Raw genomic sequence first — 23,080 nt, 5'->3', positions numbered from 1 at the left:
TCTCTTCTTTGTGGCAACCCCTGAGATATTGGAACATGTCACCCCTAATCCTTCTTTTCTACCCAATTCCAGCAGTTGTTCTTCATATGTTTTATCATCCAGTCCCCTAATATTTGCTCTTCTCTGCACATTGTGTGGGGGACCAAAACTGGATACAATATTCAAAGTGTGACCTTACCAGGGTATTATAAACCAGTACTAACACTTCACATAGTCTTAATTCTATCCCTTTGTTAATGAAGCCTAGGATTGGGTTGGCTTTTTTGGCAGCTGCAACACACTGTTGGCTCATATTTAAGTGATTGTCCACTAGGTCTCCAAGATCCCTCTCACAGTCACCATTGTTGAGCCAGGTGCTTCTACTGCCTGATCACACTTCCTCCTGAAAAGTTACCAAAATGATCTCAATCCAATGGTGATTTTGATCCTCATTTCTTACCCCAGTAATGACCCATTAATCGATGGGCATTACTGACACTCAAACCTTCTGTTAAACATGGGTCCCACGTAATTGTCAATATGACAAACTGCCTTACTCATCTTGATGGATTCTGCACAAGTTTTCCCTTTCCCCGACTTCTTGTGTAAATTGATGTTGCTCTACTCCTCTGTATGGGATTTGATTGTCATCTCCACTCCCTTTCCACCTCCACAGCAGAATTCTTCCAACTCATCCTCCACAGTAGGCAAACCCCAGCAACTATAAAAGTCTCACGCTGCCTTTCCTAAACACAGTCGATCCATAATGTCTGCTAGAATTTTTGTCTTGTGCCTCCTATCTTCGGTCATCTCAGCAGGTAAGTAACACCAGTGGTAAATATGTGAGGTAAGAGAAATCTGGCAGCATTTGGACTAAATTGTGGTTAAGGATTTGCCCAAAGTAAGGAAGAACTTCAATTGTGGGTTCTCTCAGGGAATATCCCTATTTCGAATGATCACCATAAGTTGAGGACTACCCGTTACCTTATTTTTCAGAGTATAAGACGCACCCTTTTCCCTCAAAAAAGAGGCTGAAAATCTGGGTGCATCTTATACACTGAATACAGCATTTTTTTTGCCTCCTGAAACCCCATCCCCTTCTCCAAATTGACCGTGCAGAGCCTGTGGGAGGCTTTCAGAGAACTCCTGGGGGCTGGGGAGGGCAGAAATGAGCGAAAAACAGGCTGGATTATTGCTCAATTTTGACCCCCACCTCCAAGCCCCAGGAACACTGTGGAAGCCCCCTAAAGGCTATTCATGCCTTTTTTTAAAAACATGGGCCCATTGTCATGAAAAATGGGCTGTTTCTGGAAGATTTGCAGAGTGCACAACCTTTTTTTTAATTTGCCTCTTCAAAACCTTCGTGTGTCTTATACTCCAGTGCGTCTTATACTCTGAAAAATATGGTAATTATCTCATTACAGATCTTGAACATTGCTAGAAATACAACACGACTGATTAGAAGTTTCCTTCCTTCCTTCCTTTTTTTCTTCTTTCATTTGCAGCGGCATCTTTAAAATGCCAGACCGGCATTTCCAGCAGGGGAGAATGCAGAAACGAGGACATGAAGATGGTGGAATGTAAAGTGAATGAAGGACATTGTCTTACACTTTCCTATCGCACCACTATGAGTGAGTGAAATGCACTTTCAGTCTTAACCATGCTTGCCATGTTCATCCCTTGGTCCCCAAAGCATCAAGGAGTAACTTATAGGTGTTGGTGTGGGTCACAACAGAAATTTCACCGTACCTGGGCTGTTTCCTATGTCTAGTTGCCATTAACCCAGGAACAGAATGGCTTCTGTCAATCTTATCATACTGCGCCTCATTCAGCTTAAAAAGAGGAAATATTCCCTTTCTCCTGGGTGAAGTCAAAAGTGTTGAAATGCTCTCCAATAGCAATAGCACTTAGACCTATATACCGCTTCACGGTGCTTTACAGCCCTCTCTAAGCAATTTACAGAGTCAGCCTCTCGCCCTCAACCACATGGGTCCTCATTTTACTGACCTCAAGGACGGAAGGCTGAGTTGATCTTGAGCCCATCAGGATTGAACTCCTGGCAGTGGGCAAAGTTAGCCTGCAATGCTGCACTCTAACAGGAAAGGAAAGGAAAGGAAAGGAAAGGAAAAAGAAAAGGAAGGAGGAAAGGGGAAAAGGGAAAGGAAAAGGAAAAGGAAAAGGGAAAGGGAAAGGGAAAGGGAAGGGGAAAGGGAAAGGGAAAGGGAAAGGGAAAGGGAAAGGGAAAGGGAAAGGGAAAGGGAAAGGGAAAATCAATAGCTCTTAGACTTATATTCATAGCCCTCCCTAAGCAGTTTACAGAGTCAGCTTATTGCCCCCTACAACCTCGGTCCACATTTTACCCATCTGAGTCAGTCTTGAGCCTGGTGAGACTCGATCTGCCAAATTGCAGGCATCCAGCAGTCAACAGAAGTAGCCTGCAGTACTGCACTCTCACCACTGCACCACCGCAGCTCTTTATGGCACCTCTCCATGATTTCCATTTCATCTCAGGATATCCTGGAGGGAGAAGCATGAGATGTATCTCTTCCCCCCTCCCTCCCGCCCCTATCCTCAGGTGAAACCCTCTCCAATAATCAGAACTGATCATCTGAAGCATCTGAACTTAAACCTTTAAATTGGAAGGCTTGATGTTTTTATTTCTCTGCTACCTGCCCTAATGAGGTTTTTGTTTTTGTTTCTTTTGATTAAATTTTGCAGACACTCCTATGCTGTCCTTTACTTTCAAAGGCTGTGCAAGAACTGACCAATGTGCAGAAGGTTATTATAGCGTCACATCGCTAGCCGACAAACACCAGCAGATGATAGTAGCGTGTTGTGAGAGTGACGGCTGTAATTGGGAACCTCTTCCTAGTAAGTAACCTGAGATTAAAATGTCCGTTCTAACAACCAGCAGCAGATCCTCCGTGTGAACGAGTAAGGTCTCATCCCTTTCGGCACCCTGTGTGTTAATCATTGGAGAGATCAACTGGCATGAAAGTCCTCAGAAAGAACTTGCAGCTAAAAGCAGAACAATATAGCTAGAAAATGCCCTCTAGTGTCAGTGCAATGATCGGGGTCCTTCTTCAGGTTTTTGAGCATCTTCAATTTGAAAATTGAAGATGCCCAACAACTGGGCTATATGATGATTGGCACATGTGACTGGCGACTTTGCAGCAGTGGTGGGCTGCAAATTTTTAACAACCAATTCTCTGTCCTAAGGACAGGCTGGTTGGGCGTGGCTGGGTGGGTGTCATGTGACTGAGTGGGCATGGCCAACCCTATGTCTCTTGCGTGGGTGGTACCTATATGGGACAGGCAGGGTTGGGAAGGGAACCCAGGGGTCTCCGGGGATTTCGGGAGAAAGATCCAACATGCATGTAGGTGTGAGTGTGTGTGTGAGAGGGGGGGAGGGATGGAGAGGGAGGGAGAGTGTGTGTGAGTGTTAATCTGGGTCCGGCACATCCAGCTTCTCTTTCTCTCGCAGCCAGCCTCTTGGGGCCATTTTCAGGCTGTTTTGGGGGGTCATTTTCCAGGCCAATTTTGCAGCCTGAAAATGGCCTGAAAAACAGCTTGAAAAAAAGCCTGAAAAATGACCTGGTTTTTGGCCATTTTCAGGCCGGGTTTTTTTGAGGCGTTTTTCAGGCTATTTTTCCCCAGAAAAATGTTTGAAAATGGCCCGAAAAATAGGCAGGACCAGGCGATTTGCTAGTTCTCCGAACCACGTAGAATCGGAACAACTAGTTCAAGCAAACAGGTCCAAACTGGCACCAGCCCCCCCCCATCTTCTTTATTGGGGAAGTGGCAAAGTTTTACTTTTAATTTTGTGGAAAACCAGCAGAGTCCCAGAGCCATTTTTCCACTGAGTGTGTCAATGTGATATATCCCAATAACATGTCCTTCGAGGAATATGCCTGCCTCAGAGTTCTTATTTTGGGGGGCAGGCGGGTTACTTGGAACTTTGACACCTGAAGGTTCGTTAAACAATGGTGCAGTTCTAAATTTAACGCCCTGCTCCAGTATGAACACAAGGGGAAAAGAAATCTTTTCCTGACTGAGAATGACAAGAAGTGTAGTCAAAATGCTTAGAGCAGAAGGTTCTGTTGTAGAAAAGACAGGACACGGAAGCCAGCTCTTCAGAGAAGGAAATGTTTATTGCGCAGGTTCAGAAAGAATGGCCTGAACAATGAGTGACAGTCAGGAAATTCCTTATATAGTTTATCGCTTTTATCTAAAGCCATCTGTTAGTTTTGGATACACCCCTCAAGATTTGCCCTTGAGTTACAGCAATACTATGTCTACAGGAAGTCATAATACATATGTCAGCTAAGGGTCAAACATAACATACATTTTGAAGAACTAACAATATGTGACTACCAAGCAGATTTACAGTCAAGCCAGCAAATAGGTTAAATTAGATACTTTGCTTCAGCAGATTTCATGTGCAGACTTCCTAAAAGCAAACCTTTGCAATTTCTATATATGAACAGTTAAAGCCTAATATCATGAAACCCTAGTTTGGTTCAGGCTTGAGGCCTACTTTGGTTCAGCCTGCCACCTCAGGTCAAACACGTTTTCATTGAGGGCCGCATCAGAGTTGTGTTTGACATTGGGGGAGGGGGGCATGGCCAATTCGGCATTACTCATGTTGGAGGGCACCTGTGGTAGCCCGAGCATTGCCAATGAAAACAGGCTCCCGGGGTCTGTTTTTGGTTGTGATGGCTTCCTGCAGCTCTCTGCCAGCAAAAATGGAGCTTGGCAGGGCCATGCACAGTCTTCCCAAGCTCCATTTTTGCTCACAGAGGCATCATGGCTGGTTCCTGGCTGTTTCCAGGCTGTCCCCATGGGCCACATCTAGGCACTCGATTGGGCTCTCAATACCTCAGAAAGGATTGTGGTTGTTAAAACTATTTGCTAACTCCGAAACTTCCTCTCTACAGTACCATGGCATAACGACCTTAAACCAAATGGGTTCACCTGTCCGGGCGCTTATGAAGAAAATGGCTCCTCTATAGAAAATGGAACCGTCTTGTGTCTGGGCAATGAGGACCAATGTTACAATGCGAAATTCCAAATGCGTGTGTGTAAGTACCTCATTCTTTATCAATTTGGGGAGGAACATTTTAGACACAAAATAAAATTAAGCATGCACGAAATGAAAGAAACATAAACTGTGCAAAGTAAAACCAAATGGGACTCATTCCTTGGGAGAATATTTCAGTCTTTGACAATGTTCAGTTATTTATTTTTAAGGATGAAAACAACAAGAAACCTTTCACTTAAAAACTTGAGATAGATCCCCCCCCCACTTAGTTAATCAAAGGGGGGGGGCAAATGCTGCTGGATTTAAAATAGATTTTTAGTAATTTGGGGATAGCTGACATGGGGCGGGGGGAGGTAGGACATGACTCTGGGAAGAAACTGTCCGAGCCTATTGGCTACCCAACATCTCATCCACTCCTTATGTCAAGCCAGAGGTGTGTTGCTGCCGGTTCGGCCCAGTTCAGCTGAACCGGTAGTGGAATTCAGGCCTGGGTGGCAGAACCGGCAGCGATCCAGGCCTTACACACACACCCAGAACGGCTTCCCTCACTGCCACTGATGTTGCCGCCATGTTGGATTTTACTGACTGCACGTGCGCAGTTCACTGTAAATTGTTCTGCAATTTCCATTGAGTAGTGCAGGCGCAACGCACATCTGGCAAACTCGAGTGAAGCGATTGTGCTCGAGTTGTGAACCAGTAGTAAAACCAGCAGCAACCCATCCCTGTGTCAAGCCTAAATCTGACCGGGCTGTGGGATTGTTTATATCCTCGGTTAGTCTCACGTGAATTCAGCTTGACGCGGTTTGGAGCTGAAGGGGAGGAGAGCTGAGGTGGATGGAGTCTTCGGCCAAAACAACATAATTGTTTTGATGGATGCATCCATGATGGATGCATTACTTGGAACCTGATACCTTATTTACCTCACAAGGAAGGGAAATGTTCAACAGACCTTCTCTAGATGACCGGACATATACATTACGTTCATTAATGTATCTCAGTGTTGCACCATTAAAAATGAAGAGAAAACAAAATGAGGATAATTTAGTAAAACAAATTAGGGACCAGAGTCAAATGCATATAAAAAGGTTATATAATATATTGATAGAAACAGATTCTGAAACAGAGCTAGTTAAAGATTGTATGATAAAATGGGCACAAAATTTTGAAGCAGCAATAATGATGGAAACATGGGAAAAGATATGGGTAAGAAAGGTAAAATTTACGCAAGCCCAAAACTTGAGAGAGAATTTTTATAAGATGTTTTATAGATGGCATTTAGATCCTAAAACAATTAGCTTTTGTGTAATCCAAACTTACAATCTAAATGCTGGAGATGTGATTGTGCTGATGCTACGTATTATCAAATATGGTGACGTGTAAAAAAATCAAAGCATTTTGGATAAAAATATGGTAGATTACTCAAAATATTCTTAAAAAGAGGATAAAGGTTACTCCTCAGTTGTTCTTGTTAGGTATAATTACAGATTGTACAGTTATAGAGACTAATTTGATTCTGAATTTAACAACGGCAGCAAGATTGTTGGTGACGCAGTACTGGATGAAGGAAGATTTGCCTACTATTCAAAAATGGATGTTAAAAGTAACAAACTTAGCAGAGATGGCTAAAATATCAGCATACCTCAAGGACCATTCAGATGCAAGTTGGAATGGAGAAGATGGACTGATTATATTCAAAATAAATATGGGACTAAGAAATTTCAGTTAGCTTATGAATGAATGAACAAGGAATGTTACAATATATCTACAGTTAGCTTTATAAAAGGGGAGTTAAAGTATAAGCGAAGGTACGATGCTAAAGTTAGTTAGCTTATTTTAGCGTATGATTGTTAAATGTTTATACTCTGTATTTGCTCTGGGAGGTTGGGGGGGAGGATATGGGATTGTGGGGGCGGGAGGGAAGGGGAAAGGTATACAATTGTAAAACTTATTAAAACTTTTTAATTAAAAAAAATGAAGAGAAAATTAAGAAAGTTTTCCTAAATGCTTCCTTCTCCCCCTTTTCTTCCCCAGTGGCAGCATTCCCTGTAACAATCAACGCCAAAGGATGTACAACTCAGAATGTTTGTACTTACCCAAAAGGAGAAACGGAAATGGGGAATGGATTACTTCGTTTCAATGTTGAAAAATTAGAATGCCAGAATCCTCAGGGAATGGAAGGATGGAATGGCTTTTCAAAAACAATGGGGTGGGGATGGAATTAAGGGCTTAATCCAAAGAACCGTAAGAATTTGGGATCAAAGACACTCAGATTCGAGATTACAGTTGGTGATTTGAGTTGGTGATCGGTGTTGATGGGGTTTAATTACTACGCTTGGATTTTCCAGCTCACTGTGAGATTCTTTCTTAACTTTCAACCGCCATTAAGCTAGCATCAAGTGAGTAAAAATTGTCTGAATAGCAGTGGCCATACCTTTTAAAGCTTATTTTCTTACAGCCACGAAAAAGAAGGGTGCGGTGGGGAGAGGCGAGACTCAGGGGCAATAGTAAATGTGCTTCCTTTTTCCTCTATCCCTTCTCCTTTGAAATGTCCAGTCATGACTGCCTTCACACAACAGGCTTAATCAGGTCCGTTACAAACTTAAATCGGTGTTCTCATATGTGTAATTGGTGTTTAAATAGGGCTAGGTGGCCGACCATATTCCATGATCCCATTTGATTAGCCCATATTGCAGTTGCGCAAACAAAGGAAATGGAATAGCCATGTTGTGAGTAAATACAGCTTCTGTTTCTCATAGCTAAGTGAAGAGTTCGACCTGGTCCAATTCCAATTCTTTACCCACTAAAGAGGAGGGTAGAATTTCCTGAGTGGCTAGCTGAGAGCTGCAGTGCAAAACATGAGTGGGACTAGGGTGCAGGTATCAAAATGCTCAAATTGCTCCTCCATTACCTTAAATACCAGAAACGTTTGGTAACAATGTTCAAATCCATTAAAATCACCCTGACTTCCCCTACTCACACTTTACCAACCTCTCTCTTCTGGGGGGGGGGGGGGAGAAATGGACTCTTCCCAGGGCAGAAACCTTCCCCACTGACCAAGACCGAAGAAATCGGAACTAGGTGCACAATTTGATTCCATGCCCAACACTTCCCTTCAGATTTCAGGCTGGGTGTTTAACCACTGGTAAACTACTACTAGAGACAAGGGTGTCAGGCCTGCAATTATATTCCTTTTAGAATTTTGGCCTGCCACACTTTCTCTTATTTCATTATGCTTTTTCATTAGTGTAGTAGTTGGGAGGGGGGAATAGAAAGGAGTAGGATTGTGGAATGTATTGTTTTCATTCTTTCTAGAAGTTCAAGGTCATCTTTTGTCTCCACACTTTTGCCCCTGATCAGAAGCAGCTGGGTGTAGACACCAGCGTGGAAGAAGAAGATTGGACTATGTAATGGATTGTGGGTGTGGGGACAAGATCATGAACTTTTAACTGGGTGGGATTCTGATGTAATTTCCAGAATTGGGATTACACAGATGTGCTAAGATGTCTGATTTATTAAATTGGAACTTTAAGAATCATTTTGCCTTGGACTCTGATTTAATTCTACATGATACTTGGAACGCTGACAAAGGGTTTGCCAGCCTTTCTCAGTTCTTTGGTAAATCAAAGTTACAATAACTTGCCTGATAGTCTGTAGAAATTCTCCATCATCCAGGTCATGGTTGTCCCAAAGGAGGCAACTGGACTTTCTTGTTTTTTCTTTTGCTGTATTCTGCATGAGTCAAAAAGAGGGCTGTCAAAATATCTACAGACCCCTCACATCCTGGACATAAATGGTTTCAACTCCTACCCTCAAAACGCTGCTATACAGCACTGCACACCAGAACAACTAGACACAAGGACAGTTTTTCCCCCAATGCCATCACTCTGCTTAACAACTAACTCCCACAACAGTCAACTAAATTACTAACACTGTGATACTATTTTTCTTCTCTTCCTTTTAGTATCTGTCTCTTCCAACTTATTACTATAACCATGTTGCTTGTATCTTTCAATTTATATTGTTTTATTTGTTTCCTAATGAGATTTGATAACTTATTAGTAACCTTGACTAAGTGTTGTATCTTTTTATTCTTGATGAATGTATTTTATTCTCCTTAAGTACACTGAGAGCTTATGCACCAAAGATAAATTCCTTGTGCGTCCAATCACACTTGGCCAATAAAGAATTTTATCTGTTCTATTTTGCTTCTCATCCATCTTCACCTCTGACAGGATAATCCTTCCATTCCCCACTATCCTGTCAGAATTGAAGAAAACCTCTTGAATGAAAAGCAAAAAATTTTCAAAAAAACCCCAAGAAAGTCCAGTTGCCTCCTGAAAAAAGTAACTTTGGGACAACTTGTCTGAAAGGGGCGATGTAAGCAGAACCAACAGAGTAGAAGAAGAAGGAGGAAGGGACCATCAAAGATGACCAGACAGGCAAAGCTGGGAGTTTCTAGGAAAAATCAGAAGCAAGTATCAAGAATGAGCAGCCCCACTAGAAAGGACTAGACCAAGCTGTGTTGAGAAAAAATCCCTGGTGCAAAACTGCACATGTTGGTTGTGACATCCACATCGCGGCCAGCAGCAAACAATGCCACCGCTCCCATGTCGCACAGGTTCTTGGTAGCAAATCCTCTGAAGGCAACCTGCTGCTCCTTGGATGCTTCTAGATTGGAAGGATGGGAGGAAAAAAGATTAGTCAGGTTTAAATGAACTGTGAGAAGAGACTTATATCCATTGGAAGAGACCGTAATAGGCCTAGAATGGTTTCAGCATCCTAGCTCATGTCATCACGAACTGGGACCTTCCTGCCCAGCTGACACAGGCAATCGATAATGAATACTGGATTCGCTGAGTGGTTGTGTGATTCCCTTTAACAACCACAATCATTTGCTGAACACTCATGGCGGAATAGTTTATAAAATCAGACAGGATGCACTGAACTGCTTCAAGGAGGTCCCGTAGGCAAATGATTAGAAGGTTCTTCCAGGAATTTTTTGTCCAGCACAGAGAGAACAAACTGAGCAGCCTGAGGTAGCAGAAGAAGCCATGGCATTGTGCCAACTATCGTGCAAATATTGATATATGCCCTCCCTTGCTTGGACTCCTTTTTCCCTCATAACACAAGTGAGAGCATTGGGTAAATTCAGGACAGGCTCAAAAAGTTAAGATGGCTGCCAGGATTGTGCAACTGACATATCTGCACCAGTGGTGGATTCCTAAACAGTTTACTACCAGTTCGCTGTGAGAGAGCATTTTGTGCGGGCAAAAGTTTCTGAAAATGCCCCCCCCCCCAGCCCTGTTTTGGGGGCATTCTTCAAGCCGTTTTCAGGCTGTTTTCCACGGCCAGTGAAGACCAGCTGGCCGGCGTGCATCGGTGCACCGTAAACCAGAAGAGCAGCTGACAACAGCACACAGGCCCACAGAGAGGGTTCTATGTGCTACCTCTGGCACAGGTGCCATAGGTTCACCATCTCAGGTCTACAACTTACACACAGCTCCCTTGTGCCATAAGCAACCAAGGACAGTCAAATATCATTTAGTTCAGAAGGCTGCAAAGCCCAAGCCAAGTCCAAGATATCCAAGGTCTGCTTACTGAAAAAGTCTCCAATAATTTACCCCCTGTGGGAACTTCAGTCTGAAAAGTGCATGTAGTTCAACATTGTCATCACACAGATTGCAAGCACAAGCATACCAACGGGCTAGTTAGATGAAAACCATGGGTCCATTTCAGCAGCCCTCCAGACCTCTCTCACTTTTTTCCTCGCAAATTTAATGTGTGCTTCTCTAGGCAATCGGTGTCTTCTGGCATAATTTAGTGCTCACCCTGTAAATATCATTCAACTCATTTAGGATCTCATGCTTGTCTCTTTGTAACATCTCTGCTATTATTTCTGTCATTATCATTTGTAAATCTTCCTCTTTTGTTTCTGTTATGTTTTGGAATCAGAGATAGAATGCTGCCCTGTCCATTTCCAGATGGATGAGGGAGTCTTCTAAGTCTTTGTTTGATGTTTTCATCTTTTTTTCAACTAGCTCTAGTTTCTTCTCCATTTGTTCTGTTCTTTTTTCTACCACTTTTATTGACTATTCACTTTTTCCCAGTGTTTGTTGTATTATTCCCATTTTATCATCTAGTTTCTGTATATCATATTAAACTTCATTTTTCATTTCACTCATCTCTGTTCTCATTTCATTCATCTCCGCTTTCAATTCACTGCGGTTTTTAGTTATTGCCTCTTGAAGGTTGACCATGGTTTCTTGAATTGCTCGCAATGTATCCTGCACATTTTGGATATTCGATGCTGTATTTTATTTTTCCATTCTTTCCTTTTGTTGACCTTTGGGATGCTGGAGAGGCAGTCGATACCATTATTGCTGGATTTACAGTTGTCTTTTTTCTGTCTTTCAATGGTGTTGTTGTGATACTTGTCATCTCTTTTAAAATTTTATCTCGTTCTTTTAATATAGTGTACATGTTGTCCCAACGTTGCATCCAATATCTTAACTATTATTTTATTTCAACTTAACTTCTTTCTATCTATCAAAATTCTTTTTTTCTTTTTTGATCACAGTCATAAATTTGCTATTAATATATTCTGTTACACTAATTACAACTGATAGTATAGTATATTTGCTTTGCTGTTATGTTTGTTGTTTTTTAATTAATTACTTTTTTAAAAAATTTAAAAAATTAAAGTAATTCCTTAACTTAACTTATTTTATCTATGTTAATCCACAATCAGTTATCCTATAGCAATGTAAGGAATATAAATATGTCTGCATATGTCTTTATATATCTCTAAATTATTCAATGACCCCAAATGAGTTTTCTGCTGTTTGCAAAGCAGTTTTACCCTAAGGCTGAAGGGACAAGGGAGCCGGTGCCAAGCCTTAGAGGGACCAGGTTCCACTCTTTCCTCATTCAACCAGTTACTCTTTCCCATGTCTATCCATCTTCCTTTCCCTCCCCCACACAGCTCATGATTCTGGACTTTCTTATGGAATGGTCCAAAAAGTTGCAGAGCTTAATTTATGTGAATTCTTGCCAAGTGTTGTGCTGCAATCCAGTGCAACACAAATGGAAAGCAACGACATTGAATTCAGGGTGATTTACAATCAACAGTTTCTAGGAATGGCTGGTTCTTTGAGTGTATCGTGTGTCTCCTATCTCTGAGAATGGAAAACTGGCCTCGATGGACAGAGTAGACATGTTCAACTAGGAGTGTCCCCAGTTTTTCAGCCCATAGATAAAGAGGCTAGAGAAAAGAATCTGGAGGACATTCTTCTTTCATCACATCTTCCTGGTGAATGACAGAGTTGGAAGGGACCTTGGAGGTCTTCTTGTCCAACCCCCTGCTCAGGCAGGAAACCCTATGCCACTTCAGACAAATGGTTATCCAATCTCTTCTTTAAAAACTTCCATTGTTGGAACATTCACAACTTCTGGAGGCAAACTGTTCCACTGATTAATTGTTCTAACTGTTAGGAAATTTCTCCTTAGTTCTAGGTTGTTTCTCTCCTTGATTAGTTTCCACCCATTGCTTCTTGTCCTGCCTTAAGGTGCTTTGGAGAATAGCTTGACTCCCTCTTCTTTGGGACAGCCCCTGAGATATTGGAACACTGCTATCATGTCACCTCTAATCCTTCTTTTCTACCCAATTCCAGCAATTGTTCTTCATATGTTTTATCATCCAGTCCCCTCATCATCCTTGTTGCTCTTCTCTGCACATTGTGGGGACCAAAACTGGATACAATATTCAAAGTGTGATCTTACCAGGCCATTATAAACCAGTACTAACACTTCACATAGTCTTCATTCTATCCCTCTGTTAATGAAGCCTAGGATTGTGTTGGCTTTTTTGGCGGCTGCAACACACTGTTGGCTCATACTTAAGTGATTGTCCACTAGGTCTCCAAGATCCCTCTCACAGTCACCACTCTTGAGCCAGGTGCTTCTACTGCCTGATCACACTTCCTCCTGAAAAGTTACCAAAATGATCTCAATCCAATGGTGATTTTGATCCTCATTTCTTACCCCAGTAATGACCCATTAATCGATGGGCATTACTGACACACAAACCTTCTGTTAAACATGGGTTCCACGTAATTGTCAATATGACAAACTGCCTTACTCATCTTGATGGATTCTGCACAAGTTTTCCCTTTCCCCGACTTCTTGTGTAAATTGATGTTGCTCTACTCCTCTGTATGGGATTTGATTGTCATCTCCACTCCCTTTCCACCTCCACAGCAGAATTCTTCCAACTCATCCTCCACAGTAGGCAAACCCCAGCAACTATAAATGTCTCACACTGCCTTCCCTAAACACAGTCGATCCATAATGTCTGCAAGAATTTTTGTCTTGTGCCTCCTGTCTTCAGTCATCTCAACAGGTAAGTAACACCAGTGGTAAATATGTGAGGTAAGAGAAATCTGGCAGCATTTGGACTAAATTGTGGTTAAGGATTTGCCCAAAGTAAGGAAGAACTTCAATTGTGGGTTCTCTCAGGGAATATCCCTATTTCGAATGATCACCATAAGTTGAGGACTACCCGTTACCTTATTTTTCAGAGTGTAAGACGCATCTTTTTCCCTCAAAAAAGAGGCTGAAAATCTGGGTGCATCTTATACACTGAATACAGCAGGGTTTTTTGCCTCCCGAAACCCCGTCTCCTTCTCCAAAATGACCATGCAGAACCTGTAGGAGGCTTTCAGAGAACCCCTGGGGGCTGGGGAGGGCAGAAATGAGCGAAAAACAGGCTAGATTTTTGCTCAATTTTGACCCCCGCATCCATAGCTTCATGACTTTTTAAAAAATGGGTGCATTTTCATGAAAAACGGGCCATTTTTGGAAGGTTTGCAGAGTGCAAAACCTTTTTTTTTATTTGCCTCTTCAAAACTTTGGTGCGTCTTATACTCCAAAAAATATGGTAATTTTCTCATTACAGATCTTGAACATTGCTAGAACTACAGCATGACTGATTAGATGTTTCCTTCCTTCCTTCCTTCCTTCCTTCCTTCCTTCCTTCCTTCCTTCCTTCCTTCCTTTTTTTCTTCTTTTATTTGCAGGGGCATCTTTAAAATGCCAGACCTGCATTTCCAGCAGGGGAGAATGCAGAAACGAGGACATGAAGATGGTGGAATGTAAAGCAAATGAAGGACATTGTCTTACACTTTCCTATCGCAGCACTATGAGTGAGTGAAATGCACTTCCAGTCTTAACAATGTTTGCCATGTTCATCCCTTGGTTCCCAAAGCATCAAGGGGTAACTTATAGGTGTTGGTGGGAGTCACAACAGACATGTCACTGTACCTGGGCTGTTTCCTATGTCTAGTTGCCATTAACCCAGGAACAGAATGGCTTCTGTCAATCTTATCATACTGCGCCTCATTCAGCTTAAAAAAGGGAAATATTCCCTTTCTCCTGGGTGAAGTCAAAAGTGTTGAAATGCTCTCCACGCTTTATCTTGACTTGGAGGGTGTGAGATTGCAAAGCTGGTGCTTGTTAATATCTGGGGCTTGCGCTTTGCCCCCCCTCCACCTACAACCATTTTACATAATACGGATCTTGGACTTTGGCCTCGGATTTCTCTGGAACTGGAGGAAGGGAGGCTGGCTCTTCTGGATCTCATAATTTAAACTCTGTGTTTGCGCAATTTTAATCGGGTATGTTGAGTGTATGGGGTTGAATGTGTTAGCATGAAAGACCCACTTTTAGTATTATTATTGCTGTATTTTTTTTGTGTTTTAATTATACTGTGGGGACTGTTTGTGTGAGTGTCTGAGTATGTCTGATTCGGAGGACCTGGCGGGGCATGCGGGGGTCATTGGGGTGGTTGGGGGAATTGTACCCACGGGAGAGAGTCGGAGCATTGCGGTCATAACAGGGAGAGGCAGATATGGCGGGGACTTTAGGGCTGGCCATTACCGGGGAAGGAGGATTCGCTATATCGCAGAGATCCCTCCTTCCGGCCCTATGAGTCCCACTCCAAGGTCAGATGGCGTGAGCAATCAGGACCCTGGTCTCAGGCTGCTGTCGCTAAATGCCAGGTCTGTTATTCATAAGGCTCCCCTCGTCCGGGACTTGATTGTAGACGAGGGGGCAGACCTGGCATGTATTACTGAGACATGGCTGGGCACGGAGGGAGGAGTCCCCCTCGTAGAGATGTGCCCAGACGGGTTTCAGGTGCTTCATCAGCCAAGAGCCCAGGGAAGGGGTGGCGGTGTGGCTATTGTAGTCCGGGAGTCTTTAGCTCCTCGTAGGATCCCTGCTCCGGAGCTTGCCGGGTGTGAGTCCCTACTAGTGAAGTTGGACCTCAAGGGTCAAGTGGGTTTGCTGCTAACGTACCTGCCTCCCAACTGCGTTGCAGCAGCCCTCCCCTCGCTCCTCGAGTCAGTTGCCGAGCTAGCAATTGAGTTCCCTAGGCTAATGGTTCTGGGGGACTTCAATCTGCCTTTGCTCGGTGAACACTCTGATGGAGCGCAGGAGTTCATGGCTTCCATGACAGCCATGGGCTTGACCCAGGTAATCCGAGGCCCTACCCACTCAGCGGGGCACACACTCGACCTCGTATTCCTCTCGGAGCAGTGGAGTTATGATCTTGGTCTGAGGGGAAATGAGATCATTCCCCTGTCGTGGTCAGACCACTACCTACTGAGGCTAGACTTCCGGAGGCCAAACCCCCACCGTGGGGAGGAGGAACCGACCAGGTGGTTCCGCCCCAGGCGACTGATGGACCCTGTTAGGTTCCAGACGGAGCTTGGGGTTATTCCAGATGCTCTCGCCCACAGTCCGGCGGAGACTCTTGCTGCGGCCTGGCACTCGGCAGCATCAGGGTCTCTGGACCGGATTGCGCCACTACGGCCCCTCCGGGTCAGCGGCTCGCGGAGGCCTCCTTGGTTCACCGAGGAGCTCCGCGAGATAAAGCGCCGGAGGAGATGCCTAGAGCACCTGTGGAGGTCCGATAGGTCCGTGTCGAACCGAGCACTGTTGACAGCTTGCACCAAGGAGTATATTCGGGCATTGAGAACTGCCAAAAGATCACACATTGCCTCCTTGGTAGCGTCCGCCGAATCCCGCCCAGCCGCCCTGTTTAGGATAACCCGCTCCCTCCTAAATAGGAGGGAGACGGGGAACCCCCTGCAGGGTAAGGCTGAGGAGTATGTTCAGCTCTTGGCGGACAAAGTTGCTCGGTTTCGATCGGAACTGGACTCCACTCTTGCAGATCCAGCCGAGACACAAGGGAATGACTTGGCTGACCATCTCTGGGTTGAGTTTCAGGATGTTGCCTCCGGGGATGTGGACAAGGCTATGCGAGCTGTGAGCGCCTCCACCAGTATACTGGACCCGTGTCCCTCTTGGCTGGTTGCCAACAGCAGAGAGGTGACACGAGGCTGGATCCAGGCGGTTGTTACCGCCTCTCTTCGGGAGGGACACTTCCCCACCGCGCTTAAGGCGGCGGTGGTGAGGCCCCTCCTGAAGAAACCGTCCTTGGATCCAGCAGTTCTTAATAACTACCATCCAGTCTCCAACCTCCCCTTTGTGGGGAAGGTTGTTGAGAAGGTGGTGGCCTTGCAGCTTCAGCGTACCTTGGAGGAAGCTAACTATCTTGACCCCTTCCAGTCTGGCTTCAGGCCCGGTTACAGCACAGAAGCCGCTTTGGTCGCATTGACCGATGATCTCTGGAGAGCCAGAGATGGAGGCCATGCGTCCATCCTGGTTCTCCTTGACCTCTCAGCGGCTTTCGATACCATCGACCATGGTATCCTTCTGCGACGACTGTGGGAGGTGGGGGTGGGCGGCACTGTTCTACAGTGGTTCTCCTCCTACCTCTCGGACAGGTCGCAGTCGGTGTTGGTGGGGAGGGAGAGATCGTCCCCGAGGCCCCTAACCTATGGGGTGCCGCAGGGTTCGGTCTTGTCCCCCCTGCTATTCAACATATACATGAAACCGCTGGGCGAGATCATTCGGAGGCACGGGATTAAGTACCACCAATATGCGGACGATACTCAGCTGTATCTGTCCGCCCCGTGCCAACTCAATGAAGCGGTGGACGTGATGAACCGGGGCCTTGAGGCTGTTAAAGACTGGATGAGAGCTAACAAACTGGTGCTCAACCCGGAAAAGACCGAGTGGCTGTTGTGTTTTCCTCCCAAAAATTCGGCTAACGTTCCATCAATCAGGCTGGGGGGGCAAAATTTATACCCCTCAGACAGGGTTCGCAACTTGGGAGTCCTCCTGGACCCACAGCTGAGTTTTGACCACCATTTGTCAGCTGTGACCAGGGGGGCATTTGCCCAGGTTCGCCTGGTGCGCCAGTTGCGGCCCTACCTGAACCGGGAGGCCCTCACAACAGTCACTCGAGCCCTTGTGATCTCTAGGCTGGAATACTGCAATGTGCTCTACATGGGGCTGCCCTTGAAGAGCATCCGGTGTCTGCAGCTAGTCCAGAACGCGGCCGCGCGAGTGATCATGGGCGCACCACGGTTCGCCCACATCACACCGATCCTCCGTGAGCTGCGCTGGCTACCTGTTGATCGTCGGGTGCACTTCAAGGTCCTACTTACCACCTATAAAGCGCTCCATGGTAGTGGATCTGGCTATCTGAGAGACCGCCTTCTGCCAATTACCTCCCTGCGTCCCATCAGATCGCACAGGGAAGGCCTCCTCCGAATTCCATCCGCCAGTCAGTGCCAACTGGCGACTACGCGGAGGAGAGCCTTCTCAGTTGCAGCTCCGACGCTATGGAACAACCTCCCCGTGGAGATCCGTACCCTCACCACAGTCCAGGCCTTCCGCACAGCCCTCAAGATCTGGCTATCCCGCCAGGCCTGGAGATAGGATTTACTCTCACCCCGCCCGAATGTTGAGTGAATGTTGTGTTTTATAGTTAATTTTTTTTATTCACGTTTTTCTTTTATGTCTTGTTTTGCACTCCCTTCCCCCATTGTTGTAAGCCGCCCTGAGTCCCCTCAGGGAAAAGGGCGGCCTATAAATGTTTAATAAATCTACAAATCTACAAAATCTCTCCAATAGCAATAGCACTTAGACCTATATACCGCTTCACAGTGCTTTACAGCCCTCCCTAAGCAGTTTACAGAGTCAGCCTCTCGCCCTCAACAATCTCAGTCCTCATTTTACCCACATGAGTCAGTCTTGAGCCTGGTGAGACTCGATCTGCCAAATTGCAGGCATCCGGCAGTCAGCAGAAGTAGCTTGCAGTACTGCACTCTCACCACTGCGCCACCGCAACTCTTTATGGCACCTCTCCATGATTTCCATTTCATCTCAGGATATCCTGGAGGGAGAAGCATGAGATGTATCTCTTCCCCCTTCCCTCCCGCCCCTATCCTCAGGTGAAACCCTCTCCAATAATTAGAACTGATCATCTGAAGCTTCTGAACTTAAACCTTTAAATTGGAAGTCTTGATGTTTCTATTCCTCTGTTACCTGCCCTAATGAGGTTTTTGTTTTTGTTTCTTCTGATTAAATTTTGCAGACACTCCTACGCTGTCCTTGACTTTCAAAGGCTGTGCAAGAACTGCCCAATGTGCCAAAGGTTATTATGGCGTCACATCGCTAGCCGACAAATACAAGCAGATGAGAGTAGCGTGTTGTGAGAGTGACGGCTGTAATTCGGGACCTCTTCCTAGTAAGTAACCTGAGATTAAAGTGTCTGTTCTAACAACCATCAGCAGATCCTCCATGTGAATGAGTCAGTTCTCATCCCTTTCAGCACCTTGTGTGTTTAGCGTTGGCATGAAAGTGCTCAGAAAGAACTTGCAGCTAAAAGCAGAACAATATAGCTAGAAAAAGCCCTCCAGCATCAGTGCAATGATCGGAGTTCTTCTGCAGGTTTTTGAGCAGAGAAGATTGATGATGCCCAGCAACTGGGCTATATGATGATTGGCCCATGTGACTGGCGACTTTGCAGCAGTGGTGGGCTGCAAATTTTTAACAACCAGTTCTCTGTCCTAATGACAGGCTGGGTGGGCGTGGCTGTCTCGGTGTCATGTGACTCACATGACTGAGTGGGCATGGCCAACCCTATGTCGCTTGTGTGGGTGGTACCTATATGGGACAGGCAGAGTTGGGAAGGGAATCCAGGGGTCTCCGGGGATTGGGGGGGGGAAAGATCCAACGTGTGTGTAGTTGTGAGTGTGTGTGGTTGAGAGAGAGGGGAGGGAAGGAGAGGGAGGGAGAGGGAGAGAGAGTGTGTGTGAGTGTTAATCTGGGTCCGGCTCATCCAGCTTCTCTTTCTGTCGCAGCCAGCCTCTTGGGGCCATAATCAGGCTGTTTTTTGTGTCATTTTCCAGGCTAATTTTGCAGCCTGAAAATGGCTGGAAAAACAGCTTGAAAAAAAAGCCTGAAAAATGACCTGTTTTTTTGGCCTATTTTCAGGCTGGTTTTTTTGAGGCGTTTTTCAGGCTATTTTTCACCAGAAAAATGGTTGAAAACGGCCCGAAAAATAGGCAGTATCAGCCGATTTGCTGGTTCTCCGAACCACGTAGAATCAGAAAAACTGGTTCAAGCAAATGGGTCCAAACTGGCAGCAGCCCCCCCCCCCATCTGCTTTACTGGGGAAATGGCAAAATTTTACTTTTAATTGGGTGGAAAACCAGCAGGGCCCAGAGCCAGTTTTCCACTGATTGTGCCAATGTGATATATCCCAATAACATGTCTTTCGAGGAATATGCCTGCCTCAGAGTTCTTAATTTTTTTTTGGGGGGGGGGGCTGTTACTTGGAACCTTGACACCTTGACGTTCATTTAGAAATGGTGCGGTTCTAAATTTAATGCCCTGCTCCAGTATGAACACAAGGGGAAAAGAAATCTTTTCCTGACTGCGAATGACAAGAAGTGTAGTCAAAATGCTTAGAGCAGGAGGTTCAAACACGTTTTCATTGAGGGCCGCATCAGAGTTGTGTTTGACATTGTAGGGGGGGCATGGCCAGCTCGGCGTTACTCATGTTGGAGGGCCCCTGTGGTAGCCCAGCACTGCCAGTGAAAACGGGCTCCAGAGCTCTGTTTTTGGTGGTGATGGCTTCCTGCAGCCCTCTGCCAGCAAAAATGGAGCTTGGCAGTGCTCCATTTTTGCTGGCAGAGGCATCATGGCTGGTTCCTGGCTGTTTCCAGGCTGTCCCCATGGGACACATCTAGGTACTCGATTGGGCTCTCAATACCTCAGAAAGGATTGTGGTTGTTAAAACTATTTGCTAACTCCGAAACTTCCTCTCTACAGTACCATGGCATAATGATCTTAAACCGAATGGGTTGACCTGTCCGGGCGCTTATGAAGAAAATGGCTCCTCTATAGAAAATGGAACCGTCTTGTGTCTCGGCAATGAGGTCCAATGTTACAATGCGAAACTCCAAATGCGTCTATGTAAGCACTTCATTGTTTATCAGTTTGGGGAGGAATATTCTAGACACCAAATAAAATTAAGCATACAGGAAATGAAGGAAACATAAACAGTGCAAAGTAAAACCAAATGGGACTCATTCCTTGGGAGAATATTTCGGTCTTTGGCAATGTTCAGTTCTCTTTTTTTTTAAAGGATGAAAACAAGAAGAAAATCTTTCAATTAAAAACTTGAGATAGATTCCCCCCCCCCCTTAGTTAATCAAAGCGGAGGGCAAATGCTGCTGGATTTAAAATAGATTTTTAGTAATTTGGGGATAGCTGACATGGGGCGGGGGGAGGTAGGACATGCCTCTGGGAAGAAACCGTCCAAGTCTATTGGCTACCCAACATCTCATCCACTCCTCATGTCAAGCCAGAGGTGGGTTGCTGCCAGTTTGGCCCAGTTCAGTCGAACCGGTAGTGGATTCAGGCCTGGGTGGCAGAACTGGCCGCGACCCAGACATGACACACACACACCCGAACCGCTTCCCTCACTGCCTCTGGTGTCACCGCCATGTTGGATTTTAGTGACTGCACGTGCGCAGTTCACTGTAAATTGTCCTGCAATTTCCATTGAGTAGTGCACGAGCAGCGCACATCTGGCAAGCGCAAGTGAAGTGATGGTGCATGAGTTGTGAGCAAGTAGTAAAACCAGCAGCAACCTATCCCTGTGTCAAGCCTAAATCTGACTGGGCTGTGGGATTGTTTATATCCTGGGTTACTCTCACGTGAATTCAGCTTGACACAGTTTGGAGCTGAAAGGGAGGAGAGCTGAGGTGGATGTAGTCAAAACAATGTAGTTTGCCAATGAATCAAATGCATTCCTGTTCTGACCCCCTCCTCCGTCCAGTAACGAAAGCCAAGACGAGCTTAACTAGAATGTACTTTAATAGCAAGACCAAAATCTCGGTGGCTGAAAGCCAAGCAAACAAACAGATTAGGACCTTGGCAGCAACTCAGATAAACCTTTGCAGCAACTCAGACAAACCTTGGCAGCAACTCAGACAAACCTTGGCAGCAATCCAGCCTGCCAAGTTAGTTACGTTCTCTTTAGTCAATGCGTTGACTTCTGCAAGAGGCCATGTGCACAAGCAGTCTTTTTTATAGTCTGGGGAGGAGCCTTTTATAGTCTGGAGAGGACCACCAGCTGAGCGCAATTACCTCCTGTAATTGCGTAATTGTTCCTGATGCCTAGTAGCTCTTCGATGGCGTGCAGCCAGGAACAACTCACTGCTGGCTTCTGGATCACTCTCCCTTGTCTCCTCCCCACTGGTCCAAGACTCAGGCACCTCCTAGTGGCCAACCTGTCTCTCTGCGCCCTGCTCGGAGTTGGAACCCTGTCCAGGGTCCTCCACATCCACCAAAGCCAACTCATAGGGCCCCTCGCTGTCGGAGTCTGGTGGCAGCTCCAACGGCTCCTGCTGGGCCACAACACATTCCAATGGCTGGATGATCAGAGGAGGAGAAAAGTCACCAAGCAACCAGCTCCCATCCCGGTTGGACAATGTGGCATATTGTTTGGGGAAATTGAGAAACGTTTACTTATCGTGGGGTGGAAAGCCCGGGAAGTTTTACTGCTGGCTTTTCACCAGTTTGTGCTAAATAAATTTGTTATTTGAGGAAACGGAATGCCTCGGAGTTGACTTCATGATGGATGCATTACTTGGAACCTGATACCTTATTATTTACCTCACAAGGAAGGGAAATGTTCAACAGACCTTCTCTAGATGACCGGACATATACATTACGTTCATTAATGTATCTCAGTGCACCATTAAAAATGAAGAGAAAATTAAGAAAGGTTTCCTAAATGCTTCCTTCTCCCCCTTTTCGTCCCCAGTGTCAGCATTCTACGCAGCAGTCCATACCAAAGGATGTGCAACCCAGAATGTTTGTACTTACCCAAAAGGAGAAACGGAAAAAGGGAATGGATTACTTCGTGCCAATCTTGAAAAAATGGAATGCCAGAATCCTCAGGGAATGGAAGGATGGAATGCCTTTTCAAAAACAATGGGGTGGGGATGGAATTAAGGGCTTAATCCAAAGAACCGTAAGAATTTGGGATCAAAGACACTCAGGTTCGAGATTACAGTTGGTGATTTGAGTTGGTGATGGGTGTTGATGGGGTTTAATTACTACGCTTGGATTTTCCACCTCACTGTGAGGTTCTTTCTTAACTTTCAACCGCCATTAAGCTAGCATCAAAATAAACTAAACATGCAAATAATTGAGTCTTGTGTAGTTTATTCAAGTGGTTGAACAAGTGGCAGGAGTTATTTATTTTAATTGCTTTTTACCTCATCTTTATTACAGTATTTTTCAGATTAAAAAATGCACCGGAGCATAAAACGCACCAAGATTTTGAAGAGATTAAAAAAAAAATTGCCCTTCCTGCCCCCAGGAGCACTCTGCGGGCCTCCCAAACCCTCTGTATGCCCCATTTTTTGTGAAAAAGTGGCACACAGAGAGTTTAAGAGATCTGCAAAGTGCTCCTGGGAGCCGGGGAGGGCAAAAATGTGACACCTGGGGGGGGGTTGGGAGGTAAAAAACGGGCCCGTATTTTGAAAAAGTGGGCCCAGGAGAGGCTTGTAGAATGCTCCTGGGGGCCAGGAAGGGCAAAAAACAAGCAAAAAAAGATCCATTTTTTGCACA

At 45.3% G+C, this 23,080-nt stretch overlaps 1 protein-coding gene across 1 annotated transcript; it reads left to right on the top strand.

The window, feature by feature from the left end:
* The first annotated feature begins 1,543 nt into the window (after positions 1-1,543).
* On the top strand, positions 1,544-22,634 carry LOC116515570 (phospholipase A2 inhibitor and Ly6/PLAUR domain-containing protein-like). The gene is made up of 5 exons (XM_032227690.1): positions 1,544-1,610; positions 2,698-2,829; positions 18,525-18,677; positions 20,267-20,410; positions 22,269-22,634. The coding sequence occupies exons 1-5, from the start codon at positions 1,544-1,546 to the stop codon at positions 22,457-22,459; spliced, it is 687 nt and encodes a 228-aa protein (XP_032083581.1). The 3' UTR covers positions 22,460-22,634.
* Positions 22,635-23,080: the final 446 nt, after the last annotated feature.

This window comes from Thamnophis elegans, chromosome 12, assembly GCF_009769535.1.
Source record: "Thamnophis elegans isolate rThaEle1 chromosome 12, rThaEle1.pri, whole genome shotgun sequence".
Classification (NCBI taxonomy): domain Eukaryota; kingdom Metazoa; phylum Chordata; class Lepidosauria; order Squamata; family Colubridae; genus Thamnophis; species Thamnophis elegans.
The sequence above is the reverse complement of the archived record's forward strand: the minus strand, read 5'-3'. Positions and strand labels throughout refer to the sequence as shown.

Excerpts from the sequence above, each read along its gene's own strand:
- LOC116515570 (XM_032227690.1), top strand. The coding sequence starts at position 1,544 with ATGAAGATGGTGGAATGTAAAGTGAATGAAGGACATTGTCTTACACTT. Across the intron at positions 1,611-2,697 it reads TTCCTATCGCACCACTATGA|ACACTCCTATGCTGTCCTTT; the intron begins GTGAGTGAAATG and ends TAAATTTTGCAG. Across the intron at positions 18,678-20,266 it reads TAATTCGGGACCTCTTCCTA|TACCATGGCATAATGATCTT; the intron begins GTAAGTAACCTG and ends TCCTCTCTACAG.